This window comes from Vicugna pacos, chromosome 8 (assembly GCF_048564905.1).
Source record: "Vicugna pacos chromosome 8, VicPac4, whole genome shotgun sequence".
Taxonomy (NCBI): domain Eukaryota; kingdom Metazoa; phylum Chordata; class Mammalia; order Artiodactyla; family Camelidae; genus Vicugna; species Vicugna pacos.
Window position 1 is genome coordinate 44,206,978 of NC_132994.1, and position 14,628 is coordinate 44,221,605.

At 37.1% G+C, this 14,628-nt stretch overlaps 1 protein-coding gene across 1 annotated transcript in view; it reads left to right on the forward strand.

Annotated features, from left to right (window-relative positions):
• Window positions 1–350: 350 nt before the first annotated feature.
• Window positions 351–14,628, forward strand: part of CLVS2 (clavesin 2) — a 58,819-nt gene continuing 44,541 nt past the window's right edge. The window contains exons 1-2 of the mRNA XM_031680106.2: window positions 351–894; window positions 12,443–12,617. Of these exons, the coding sequence (XP_031535966.1) occupies window positions 506–894; window positions 12,443–12,617 (564 nt within the window). The 5' untranslated portion in view covers window positions 351–505. The remainder of the gene's footprint in view (window positions 895–12,442; window positions 12,618–14,628) is intronic.

Genomic DNA, 14,628 nt, shown 5'->3' on the forward strand with positions numbered 1-14,628 from the left:
GCTCAGCGCTGAAGAGCCACCTTATTATTAATCAGAATTTCCATCGTTATCCCTGGCAGGAGCATCCTTCATTAGGGACCGCAGAAGCATCCCAGTGCCGGGGCTGAGATGTGCGTGGGGGTTGTTTTTGTTACATCTTGGAAGAGAAGAGGACAGTGCCAAGATGAGCACCACCCGTGCAGGGTGCAGTTAGGGGTGTTTTGTTAGGAGGCAGAAAGGACAAAAAGGGGAGTGCTGGGCCGCCAGAGGTCCACGTCCCTTTGAAGGAAAGGGGAGAGAGGACCAAAGTGGGAAGTTGTTTTTAGGGAGTGGGGAGAGAAGTTTATACCCTTCATAGAAAAGGTGCGGGAAAGCAGGAGCAACAGGGTACTGATTGGCCACCAAGACAAATCATTTCCTGTGAAGAAGAGGAAGCAGGCAGCAGCGGGGTCTGGAGGCCAGAGTGCAGTGGTGGCAGGTGGAAGAGTCAGCAAGAGAAAGGCAAGGCTCAGGAACAAGCAGAACAATGACTCATCTACAAGCAGGTCTCTCTCCTGAGACCCTGGAGAAAGCCCGCCTGGAGCTCAACGAGAACCCAGACACCCTGCACCAGGACATCCAGGAGGTGAGGGACATGGTCATCACCAGGCCGGACATTGGCTTTCTCCGCACAGACGATGCCTTCATCTTACGCTTCTTGCGGGCCCGGAAGTTTCATCACTTTGAGGCCTTCCGCCTCCTGGCCCAGTACTTTGAATACCGGCAGCAGAACCTGGACATGTTCAAAAGCTTCAAAGCCACTGACCCTGGCATCAAGCAGGCACTGAAGGATGGCTTCCCTGGGGGCCTGGCCAACCTGGACCACTATGGCAGGAAGATTCTAGTCCTTTTCGCTGCCAACTGGGATCAGAGCAGGTAAATCCACTACTAGGGATTCTTTTACTCTCCCATTTTCCAGCGTTTATCTTGAATGGGGTCATCATTTTACAGCTGTGATGTTTTTGTTTATTTGGCTGGGGCAAAAAGAGAAACAGGCACTAAGAAATGGGTTTTTGGTAGGCACCTTGGGGGGACGGCAGGAGAGGGCCTTTATTTTTACCTTTGAAACTTTTACTTCACTCCACCCATTTTCTCCTGCAGCTTTAAGTACTTTCTAAACCTTGTTATTGCACTTAATCTAAATCATTCAACTTCTAAATAAAACTGCTGAATTTTTCAGCTTCTGAGTAAGTTTACTGCTCTGTGGAGAAAGGAGTATGAGAATGGACATAACTTATCCTCCTTCTTCCTAAAGAAATTCTTTTTTTTTCTAAAGAAATTCTTAATCTAGATTCTTCTTCTTCATCATCATCATCATCGTCGTCGTCATCATCATCATCTCCCTATTTAGTTCTGTGGTTGTATTTATTTATTTATTTATTTATTTATTTATTTATTTATGTATGTATGTATGTATGTATTTATGAATAGCCTGGCATTCAATCAAGATCAAGGAGTTTTATTGCTTGGGATCTTTTCTGCTTGGTGACGTGTAGGTGAAGGAATAATATGATGTGTGTCACTGCAGTAAAGAGGAAGAGTTGGACCCTCAGTCGCTGAGCGTGCCTGCCTGCCGACGCTGAAAATAAAGGCTGACTGGTGTGCCTGTTCTACACCTGTTACTAATCTAAAGGGTGTGTTTCCTGTCTGATGGGATTTTTCATCTTTTGGAAGGAAGGGAGAGATGTCCAGTTATGTCAGTTGGTAAACTTTTTGAGCTCTCTTGCTTCTTAAAGGAGGAGAAATAATATTCTTACCTCATCTATATTACAACAGAAAAATACAGACAGTGACTTTTCTATTTCCTCAATTGGAATTATTTTCTCAGATTGAAAGATTCAAGAAATTATAAAAGACTCTTGTGTAAGGTAATTTCATTGAAGTTCAAAGTGAAATATATTTCATGGAGCTTAAAAAAATTACCAGAATTATGAATCATAAGAAGCTTGTTAAAACATCTGTGTATTTTTAGTTCTGTGAATGTTGATTTTTAATGCATCTGGTTAGTTTAAACCATCTCTGGAACAATTTTAAAAGACTTTTACAGTTACTGAGAACGCTTATAAATCTACAGATAGGCTTCTCAGAGTCTTGAGATTTTAGAATACAAATTAATATCTTTAACAGGTTTTTAACCCGTCAGCTCATCACCTTTTCCCTGTAGTTCTAAGTTGAGAACTACTCTGATTATTTTTTAGGTGAATATAAAGATAAACTACTACCTGAAGAATCATAAAGCTGAAAAACTCATTTGAGTTAGCCATTGAAAGGGAATGGAATTCTGTTTCTGTTGCTTACTTTAGTTAGTTGGTTAGAGAGATTTTACTCCACTTTCCATAAGGTAGCAGAGTTTAAAAGGATCATGAAATGCCATCCTTTGATCACTATCTCTTTAAAAAGTTTTTTATCTAAGAAATACACTGTACAGTCTTGCAGATCAATTATTGAGTTTGTCAAAGTTGAAAAATGTTATTCAAGAAAGAACCTAATATTTCGTATGTCAGTTAGATGGGAACTTTGTTTATTGAGCTACCATGAAATGAGAACGATGGAAATTGTATATTTAAATATGTCTCAAAGTCTGCTGGGGACATCATAAGGGAGGCAGATTGCACTTAGACATGAATATACATCAGACCTATTTTCATTTATTTCTGTAAATGAGCTAATATTCACGTTGATTTATAAACCTAATTAAGATGAAAGTCACTCATAGTTCTTGTGTATTTGGGAAGGTGATTATTCTGGATTTACTAAAGATACTATGTTTTAGTTATCTATCTTATGATTTTATATAAAGGAAAGGTTACTAGTCATCAAAATATATCTCCCTAGAAATTTACAATGGGAGGGGGTTTATTAATTGATATACAGAACTATTTATTTAAATCTGCACAAAATCTTACATATTAAAATTTTGTACATGCAACATTAAAAATGAAAAGCTACATCCTATAAACACACTTTATCTGGCCCTATAGACTAATAATTGTGAATTCTATTTCTATGGTTGGAAATGAACAGGAATAATCAAGAAATTATAGTACATCTAGGTCAAAAGGCATACAACTTATTTAGAGCTTGTTTAAAATTCGGTTGAGTTTCTTCCCTTTATATGCTTTAAAAAAATCACTCTCTCCTTCTCCCTGCTTGTCCCCCATCCCAGATCTAACTATACATATACAAGAACTATTGGATGAATAGTTTCATCTTCTTGGCATCCTCTGTAAACCTTTGTCAGTGGGAGATGTGCTTAGGAGCTGTCCTTGCCCTGCTCTGAAACCTGCAGGACAGCTGCCTTTCGGCCCTTTTCCTCCCTTTGGCCTGAATTTCTTTCTTTCCTCCACTCTACAGTTTCAAGGCTTACCTGACTTGATCCCTGCAGAAGTCTCTGCCACCTTCCCTAGGTGGTTACCTTACCAGTGCTCTGTTAGGTGGATATGCCGCGGGCCCAACTCTCTTGCTCACCATCCCTCCCCTGTTCTGTAAGTTAGTTGTTCTCACCTTCCTGCTGATCCCACCAGTCCAGACAACCTGGGTCCCTGGAGAAGACTGCATATCTGAATATAAATTCTGACCATCTTCCTTGAGTTGTTCAGGGAATTACCTGGCTTTCAACAACTTTTTAAAAAAGTAACATTTTAAAAAGAAATGAAATAGCATTGTTTTAAAGAAAGAATAGGTGGGAATTGTCCAGGGTTAAACAGGGAAATTCTAGAAATGAGGTAGAAAAAAAATGTTGATTTGGAAGACAGATTATTTCCAACTTCCCAAAGGGAAAATCAAGATTTCTTTTGTGACTTTTGAAAAGCTTTGTAAAGACTCCTGGAACTAATTGATCTGTATAACAAAAAAGACTGTCTTATGTTATTATAACAGCACCTGAACTAAATTAGTGTTCAATAAGTATTTGTTAAGTTGAATTAAGTTATGCATTTTAAAAAATTCTAAGTAAGAAGTTATCTGATATATCCTTTCTCCTATATTAAATTTTCAGGACAGTTTTCTGTGCTTCTCAGGTGACTGGAAACAGTAAATGTGTGTGAAATGGTGACTATAAATAAAATAGTATCTTTTTCTACTGCAATATAGTGCAGGTCAGGTCCAGGTTATTGCAAATAACTAGACTATTTCCAAAGCCTTAACAAGAAATATGGAATCTTCAGGAAGACTTCAGGAAAGTAAAATAATTTACAGTGTACCCACCTTCTAATAAATCTGAAAAATAATTGAAATACTGAAATGTCAGAATGACGTTCAGTGTGATCTGTGGTTCTTTTTAAAAAAAGCTAGAATAGGTCCAGATGATTTATGACATTTATTGAGCAGGCTATCCTTGGAAAAGATTCACACAGTTTTATCCCCTTTCTTCCAAATTGTCCAACATAATTTCTGAAAACAAAAGTAAATTCCACAAAATTAAAAACAATTGGATTGTTACACTGCCACCCTTTGATGCACTAGCCCTCCATGTGTTACGTGCTGTATTTCTTTCCTGAGTGACAGTGCCCTGCTTAGGACTCAGCAGATACCTTCAAACTGTCCACCTGATTTCATCAACAGAGTGTGATGCTAATGTACTAAGAAGTCAGAATAGATTACATTACCTTAAGAAAAGGAAGTTTGGAATGCAAGTACGTTGTGCTCTAGACCCTAGGGCATGAGAGCAGGTATCCGAGACGTCTAGATTCGCTGGCACGTAATTATTGGGAATATTCGTGAATAAGTTTTGTCACCTGAAACGTAATGATGAGGTGTATTCTGATAGTTGGCCTGTAATTTAAAAGTCAGTTAGCCTGCAAGTAGTCTTTTACCTCCTTAGACTTACAAAGTAGTTCTGTATACTTAGTTCAACAAACAACCATTTATCTGGAATCTGGTTAATAACCACCAGAAAACAATGAAACACAGTGAAACTAAAATAATTCTAATACAGTGGAAACTTGGAAAGCACTGATCCTCTTGTACTGAGTTTGGCTGGTCATAATGGACATTGGTTATCACTTACAGTCCAGAGACTCTGGGAGGGCTAGAAGACTGACTGGGGAGACAGTGCTATGATCCTCTAACTTACCCTGGAATTTGCCTAAAAATGTGTTACTGTCTGTTCCTATTTTGTAGCTTTTTCATGAAAAGGAAAATAGTATACAAATGGCCAGCTATTGGAAGCCTCAGTTTGAGTTATGATTATGCTCTCATTTATTAGAATAATGTGGCCTATTTTCAAAACAAAAAGAAGGTTACGAAGGTGGTAGCTTAAAATTTAAAAAATAGCTATTGACTATATGCTTTTGCTTTATTCCCAGCCACAAAGCTTTACTCTTCAGTGGAAGTGCACTAAAATAAAATAAATAAAATATAAAATAAAATGACTAGAAATAGATTAAAACAGACAAGGGTAATTAACTAGATAATTAAGGAGAAACACTCGTACTTGGCAATTTTAAAAACAAGAAACAGGCCAAAAAAAAAAAAAGAGGCTTAATTTTTGGACTGATTTTTCAAGACTTCTTGGCTCTATCTATTAAAATATTTAAATATTTCTTAACTTTTTGTTTCATATATTCTGGTAGGGTCAGGAATCCTTTTGTGCAAAATCCTGGAGGCACTCCTGGGCTGTATTATGGCTGATTTTGAGATTAGGTCAATGCTAGACATGACAGGTATGGATTCCATGGGGCCCCAGTCCCAGCAGAAATTTTGTGTTGTTTCCTTATAGAGATACTCTTTAAACAAATACTCTTGGAACTGCAGTTTATTCCAAACTATACCCTTGGTTCATATAATGGAAAATAGGAGAGAGAAAAATGATCCTGAGAAATATTAGCAGAATACTGGAACAAATCTCTGAAAAAAACAAGACAGTCTCTAAAAAGTAGGACAATTATGCAGTAATTAGTGAAATAATCCTGAAAGAACAGCAGTGACCAACAGTGCCAACCTTCAGGTGGACGTTGATTAGGTCTGGCCCAAGGCAGGCTATGTTCATATTTCAAATATGCAACTTTAAACAAAGTTTGAAAGAAGCAAAGGATTTGATGTTACTACAGTGCCCTGAAAGGATGTCTCAAAAGAAATGTTTAAAGATATTTTAAAACATGAGCCAACAGTTAGTAAATTAATAAATTATCTGTAGTAGGTTAACGTATTTCCTCCATTCTGGGAAGAAGAGTGAACTCTTTTACGTCACTGAAGGCAGGTACCTAACACAGGAAGCGGCACTATTGACGCGAGGAAAAAGATATCCCTGTATGTTGGTTGGGTCCATGTAACATCAGATAAACTGAGTGAATAGTACTTGATTCAAATCAATATTTTGAAAAGTACACTTTCATCCAGCACTCGCTACATATGTAGAAATTTGATAGGTGGTAGGGGCAAAAAAGACACATAGTATATTCTTTGTACCATCAAGGGACATACAGCCTCCCGAGGAGGAAAACATGAGAAGCTAAATAGCTACCGGAGAGCTGGAAAGTGCTTATCGAGGGTACTGTTTGCCAGCGCTGGAAGTTCAGGGCAGGGGGCGGCGGCAGGCTGCTCAGTGTTGTGTAGAAAGAGCATTGCCTGGTCGGGTAAGGTGATTCAAACTCTATTTTTTCATTTTAATTAATTCATTCACTTCAAAACGCTTTTATAGCGTATGCTATGTGTTAGGCACTATTCTACGCACGTTACAAACACTTTATTAAAACTTTGTCACAATTATATGAGGTAGGTCCTGTTAATATCCATATTTTGCAGGTGAGGAAACTGAGGCACAGAGTGGTTAAGTATTTCACCCATAACCACACAACCAGAAAGTGCATTGGTCAAAATTTTGTGTGTGTGTAGACAGTTAAGTAACATAAATCTGGGTGAAAACAATTAAATATAATTATGTCAAAAAAGCAAGCTCTGATAATTAAAAAAATTCATCTATGATTTAGAAAATCTTGATTAAACATCAGAATATAGACAACTAGGCACAGAAAGTTAAGTTGATAGAATAAATATTCTGAAGGCAAAGACTGCACTAAGAAGCTAAGCAAACACTTGCTTACAGTATTCTGCCCTGAGGAAGAGTTGTCTTTCTGATGTTTGTATTTTTCCAGCACAACTTTTATTTTATTTTATTTTATTTTATTTTATTTTATTTTACTGGCAGTACGTGCACATTTTTAAACCTTGTTTTTCAAAGAAAGACATTTTTCCTCTAGATATTTCCTTTCCAGTGATTCTCTTGTTCTCACTCACCTACATTTCTATAGCAGTAGAATTACAGCAAAGCTGAGGCAGCTAATCTGTGCTTAGTGATACAAACAAGACACAAGGATATTTTGGAGATCATATTTCCTCCAACATTTATAGGCTTGGTTATTTTGCATCCTGGCTCCTATGAATGTCTTGTATGCTTTTCCTCTATCGAAGTCCTCTGCTGGGACCAGGCTGGAGCTGCCCTGGTACCTGGCCTGGGGCCATGTTCCTACTGACTTTCTGATCCATCTTCTGACACACATTCTGCTGCTGAGACGTGAGAAAGGAGAACAGCTATTTCTCAGACTCTGTTCTAGGTCTAGGTGCTGTAAGGAGTGGAGGGCAATATGGGGTCAGAAAAGACCCGGCTTCTTATCTAGGCTTCCTGTCTTAGTCCCATAGTGATTTTGGACGAACTGTCTAGATTCTCTGAGATGCTGTGTCTTTATCTTTAAAATTCTATGAGACCTCATCTGTGTCCTCATCTCCAAAATAATAGGAACTAAGCCAAGCACAGAGACTTTGGGCTTATTTTGAGATTAAGACAATGCATTTGAAATTGCTTTGGAAATCTTAAACGATTACACAGATAGAGATATTATTATTACAGCTCAGTAATATAAAATACGTTGATGAATTCATCAACTTTAGCACTAATGATACCCGAAGGCATTAATAAATGTAATTCGTCTCCTTTGTCTCTCCCCCTAGTACCTTTCTAACACAAAGTGCTTCAGACATCAGAAAATGTGGCTTAATGAAAACTGAGGGTTAGGGGCAGCCTTAATGAAGAATTTAATAATGGCTGATTGATTTCATGACAAAAGGAAACTGCTGGCTGTTGTGATGCACAATGTGATGCCAAGATGCCAGTTTTTCCTTGTCAGGCTAAAAGAAAGAGAGAGAGTAGGAAGGAAATGGCCTGTTTGTGGTTTAGTTTGCTCTTTGCACTGACTGTAAGCTGTAGTAGAAGATGAGATGTTGTGAACCCCAGGAGAGAAGCGCAGGCCAGGTAGCTCCCCAAAACCTTGCAAGGCTGGAGGCAGAAGGGGAAGCTTCCTGGCTCTTGATTGCACAGGTAGTAAATAGGAAAATTTTTAAAACCATACAGCAGATTTAGTTTCTCTCAAGAGTGGTGGTCTACATAGTCTGCGGTCCTTATTTCATCCTCTCTAAGTTGATTTCAGATTCTGGCTTTACCGAATGCTACTTTGGGAACACAATCTAGAGTCAAGAGCTGCATTAATGTGCTAGTTTGTTGTTGATGGCTTTCTCTCAACCTAGAAGAGAGAAATGGCAAAGGTTGAGCTACTGTAATTGATTTGTAAACCCCAAACGTGAACTTGTGAAATACTTATTGTAGTGACCTCTAATTTGTAAAATATAGCAGTTAAAAATAATTTCAAAGGGAAAAAGGAAAGTAGGATTCCTGAAGACAGAAAATTCATATAATGCTCCATTTCTTTGGAAGATATTTTAAAGACTTTGGCAAGATCTCATGAAGTAATGTTCTGCTTAGGAATACCTGCTGAGCTGCTAATGGTAGTAACATGATGTGTTTGACAACAGAGGATTGTAGTGTCAGGAGTGGCTTAGGCTGTCCTTTGAATGCAGTTAGCTAGGATGCTTTTATGTTTCTCATTATTAAACTTATACATTAATATAATTTATATAAAGATCATTTTATTCTCTTTTTTGAAGAAGATATTAAATTAAAAAAAAACTTTGGTTAGATTTACTCTTGAAAACTTTGCAAACCTGCTTTTCTTCATAGGTAATCCTGGGATTTGCCTTATTTTATTTCCTTTGGAATAATGACATGTATGTAAGTTTTTCTCTTGGTTTGACACAGGTTTGGAAAACCATACCTAAAATGCATTACTAAAACCAAATCGCCACTTGTTTTCAGCCCTTACTGATGTCAGAGTATATTCTTACTACATACAATGTGTCATCCTTCCAAAATTGGTTTCAGATTCAAGTTTTACTTAATGCTATTTTGGTATTAGTGCTATCAGGTATTCTTATAGGTAACATAAGAATGATCATAAAGGTAGGAAAGTTCTAAGTTGGCTTGTTCTAATTTTAAATTTTCTTAACCATGACTTTATTGTGAATTTCAGAAATTAAAGTGAATTTTTTTAGAGGGGGTCTAAATTTTAACCAGAAGTACAACCTTCCTGCTCCAACTTTGCAGTCTGTGTGGGCTTATAGACTTTTGATCATAATACTGTGTTAGGCTATTATATTTAAAAAGGAGATGAGTCTGCCATGAAGTGATAGATAAAGGAATTCAGCTATATAGATTACACATATTTAAAGACATGTAAGTAACAGAGTTCTACAAAAAGTTTTATCTTATATATTTATGTAGTATTTTGGGCTGCCATATCCTTAGGCCTATAAAGAGCCTGTATACTTTCCAGAGATTTAAAAATAATCTCTTGATCCTTGCCTTTCACAGTAGTAATAAGCTATTTAAAGCTCATCATTCATTTTTAAGTAAAATTTACAGATATTCTTTAGTTCTGATGATACCCTGCCTAGTATACTGGGTCTATGGTCAGCATTATAATGAAAAGTATGCTGTGTGTGTATTGCAGCCCTCATGTACTGAACTCATGCTGTATACCTAGCATTGTGCAAATGCTTTTACCTGAACCATGTCTTTATTTTCCTTCCCTTTCCCCCTCCTCCCACCTCGCCGTTGCCAGTGAGATACAGGTGAGATAATCATAGGTACTATCATTGTTTCACGTGAGGGAACCAAGCCTCAGAATTACAATAGTCAAGGCATGGAAACAACCTAAATGTCCATCAACAGATGGCTGGATAAAGAAGCTGTGGTGTATTTATAAAATAGAATACTACTCGACCATAAAAAAGGATAAAATAATGCCATTTGCAGCAACATGGTTGGACCCGGAGAATGTCATTCTAAGTGAAGTAAGACAGAAAGAGAAAGAAAAATATCATATGATATCACTCATATGTGAAATCTAAAAAAAAAAAAGACAGAAATGAACTTATTTACAAAACAGAAACAATCACAGACATAGAAAACAAACTTATGGTTACAGGGGGAAAAGGGGTGGGAAAGGATAAATTGGGAGTTTGAGATTTGCAGATGCTAATTACTATATATAAAATATATAAACAACAAGTTTATACTGTATAGCACAAGGAACTATATTCAATATCTTATAGTAGCCTATAGTGAAAAAGAATATGAAAATGAATATATGTATGTTTATGTATGACTGAAACACTATGCTGTACAATAGAAATTGACACGTCATTGTAAGCTGAATATACTAGAATAAAAAAAAAAAAAGAAAAACACCAGTTGATATGTTTTTGAGGAAGCATTCAATTCGCTGTGATGATGACAATGATTTCTCTGAGCAATAAAATAAAATTCATCAGGAAAAAAAAAAAAAGAAAAATCATTGGCACGTCCAGGGCCACACAGCTAATGAGGGACAAGGAAGAGATCCTGTCTTAAAGTCTTCTGACATCATACCCTTTGCTTGAGTGATGCTGGGACCCAAAAGAAATTCTATTCCAAACTACTGATGTCACAGATGAGGAAATGAGGTCCAGAGAAAGTGAGGAATTGCCCAAAGTTTCACTCTTAATTATTCCTTCCTTTCTGAACTACTACGCTTTCTCTATGTGCCTCCAAATGTTTTTAAAAGTAAAAATAGAACAACTCTCTCATATGTCCTCACTGTCTCATACTGTCTTCCTGGTGAGCCCATTGCTTCCACAAAATACCAATGATTTCTACTCCTAATCCGTCACCCTCCCCTCCCCACCTCTTCCCTAAGGTCAAGATTTGTTTCTCTAGCTTTTCCTAGACATCTCCACCTGAATGTCTGAGTAGAAAAATAAACTTGAAATGCAGGCTGCTAAAAATGGAAAGTTGTTAACATCTTCCATAAATTTACCGATTCTTCTTGAAACGCTGGGATTCTCTCCTTGAATAACCGTCTCCTTTTCCTCTTAGCTCTGATGGGCATTAATCACCTCTCTCACTCCCTGGAACTTAGAAGCTGTATGCTTTTGATTCTGCAGTTCTCACCCTTGGCTCTCTCCTGAGTGTGGGATTTACTTTTTCAAGATGCTTACTTGATATGTCTTTCTGGGTGTACTACATGTTTCTCAAATATGATAGATTCTGTTCCAAATTCTGCATTTCCAGCTGTCCTCAACTATATCCTCTTTTTGCATGATTGATTTTGATGAAAGATTTTACCGTTTACTCAGGCTCTGAAGTTAAAATCTGTGTCATCTTTTACTCTTCCCTCAAAATCTTAGTCCTCACATCTAATGAAGGATTAAATTTTGACAAGTTTACCTCTAAAATACTTCTCAGATTTTGCTTCTTTCCTTTGTTCTCACTTTCACTGCCGTAGCTGAGGCGGTGTCTTAATCTGGACTTCGTGTTTTTGCACTAGACTTGTAGCCTAGTTCCATTTTATAGGAAAGTAAAGCACATTTATTTGGTTTCTACGTGTGCCAGGCATGCTAAGTTGCAAGGCAGAAAAACATAAAGACTCAGTCCCTAAACCTTGATGCCCTAAATTATAACAGGCAGGCACACTTTCCTTTTATTTTCATTGATCTCCCTTTCTTTCTGTCCATTGTGCCTTTCCTTTTTTCCTTTCTTCTGCCTTTATGATATAAACTCAATACAAGTAATTAAAATCTGTGGACACTTTTAACCGTAGTTGTTTACATACAGTGTTGTTGTTTATTGATGAAACCCCTTCTCATCTCATTCTTAACTTTTCCAAATGTGAAGATACGAAATGTCAGTACTGCTGAGAGCTTTCTTGAGCTAGTTTCAAAGTACCCTGCCTAGTCTTCAGGGTTGTTGAAATGAGATTTTATAAAATCACAGGAAGGCCTTGAAGTAAAGGAAATGGTTGTAAAATATGAAACAAACTGTAGTGTTTTCAAAAGCACTGCAGTTTGTTTTGGTAGAATGCATGTTAAATTCTAATATGTCCCCTGAGTATAACAAATACAGTAAATGTCATCTTAAAAGAAGATTTTTAAACCAAAACATCTTCTTAATGTTCCTGAGGTATTCTAAAGGGAATTTTTAGGATGCTAAAAACTTTCTCTAGTTTCTACAAAAGTGGCCGTCAGATTTAATGCAGTGCTTTTCTGTGGCTGACAGGTACACACTGGTGGATATTTTGCGTGCCATCTTACTTTCTTTAGAAGCCATGATTGAAGATCCTGAGCTTCAAGTGAATGGATTTGTTTTGATCATAGACTGGAGTAACTTCACCTTCAAGCAAGCCTCTAAACTTACACCAAGCATGCTGCGATTGGCTATTGAAGGCCTTCAGGTAATGATTTACAAAGTACCCCGCTTCTCAGCCTCCCATGTTTGACTTCTCTTACATGCGATAGAATAACAAAATGTCTTCTTTAAGGAATAATAAAAACACATTTAAAAAATAGTTTTCAAGCACAAACACTAAAACACTAACTGGACAAAGGATTATAGAGGAAAAGCTAAAACGAATGAATGGGAGTTTGTGATACTTGGCACCAGCCCTTGCTATGTCTAGATGTAAATGCCAGCGATGATCTGGGGTTTTTATCTTGATAATCAGAACAAGCAACATTTTCTGGATTTTAATTATCAGCTATTTGGACTTCTGTTTGTTTGTCTGTTTCCCTTTCCGTTTCTGTGTGTATTTGTTAATTAGTTAAATATTTGCTTCATTATTCCACTTAACCTGGTGAATTTGGGATATGATTAGCAATATCTTCATTTTGCCCAACAACGGTTGGAAAGGGAATCAATCAATATGTTTTTTGGTATTTAAGATATTGAATCACTGTTCTGAATTACTTCTTTAGATGTAATTGGGAGTTTTGTTGCTTTTTTTTTTTTTTTTGTGGAAGGGCCATCATATAAAATTGACATAGGAATGGTACATCTTCCAATGAATGACATTTAATTGGTAGGGAATTATAAAATGAAAGAATTAGTTATTTAGTGACATGTCATAAATCTAATATTGACAATTTCTTTTTAACTTCTAGGAGGTTCTTCTGCTCTATTTTGCTTTCTACTACTTTATATACAATATTCATGGAACAAAATTTAAATTGTTAAAAAGATTTGCAAATTTGAACATTCTCGTTATGTTCAACATGCATTTTAGAAGTTTGCAACAGTTAATTTTTATAACTTTTACCACTGAAAAGATCACAAGAATAGCTAGTTTTATCTTTGTCATTCTTTAGACCAGGATGTTCAATTTTTTTTTAAGTTGAATAGCCAAAATGTTCTAGATTTTTGCTTCATGGTAATTTCTGACTGTGTCTATAGGCACCTAAATTGATGGCTCATGACCCCCTAAAAAAGGGTCAATTCTCCAAGCAGCAGGACATTGTCACCAAATTGAATTCACACTTTGGGTTTTGCCTTTGGAGTGACTAAGACACATTGGTCCTTTTCCCTGAATAGATTTTTATTTTTTTGATGTAGGTTTCCTGACTTGCTCTTGGTGAGTCAGCTTTGCGCCTATCGTATCTTGAATAATACTTTTTTTTAAACTCCATAGAGACAGATAATAAGGGTTGGGAGAGGGCAGGGGGCAACACAGTGTTTAGATGTGTATATCTTGTAGAATCAGTACTAACTCTGCCCTACTGCCAGCAGCATGTAAAATATTCTTCACTTTGTAGAGAGAATTGGTTCCCAAGCCATGTTACTTAGCACAGAGTGGTAACTCAGCCTATAATAATTGTGATCCCTATTTAACCAGCATGAGGGGTAGGCTGGGCCTTCAGCACACGAAGGACTGGAGAATTCATGTTATTTCAAAAAAAAGTTGAAAAAGAACACCTCAAGGATAGACTCAGTATCTTGCTATTTGCCAATTTACTCACTTTATAGAGTCATTTAATAGCAATGTGGTAAGTCATTACTAGAGGCAAAAACCAACCCCTCGGACATGTTTGGGAGCTTCCCCACTACCTGTGGCCGTGATCAGAACTTTTTTTAAGTTCTGAGAGTCAGCCCAACAGGAACTACAGTCAGATTAAACCTCTGTGCTTGTGTTAGAGAGGGAAATTGTCCCCCACCTGCCTGCAGGGACCATGCTGAACTTCCCAGTCTCTATTCCAATCTCATCAATGTTTCAGTCCCCTTTCCTTTCTCCCAGGACCCAGACTGAGTAAGCAGGGTTGGTTTTTCCTGGTTACCAATTGGGAAGTCACTTAAAAGAAGGAAGCTCTTCCTAGGAATAAATTTGCCATGTTACTAACTTTTAAACACAACTTTTCTCTAGTTCCAATTGATTTTTTAAATGCCTTGTATCTACATCTGTGTCTATGTCTATA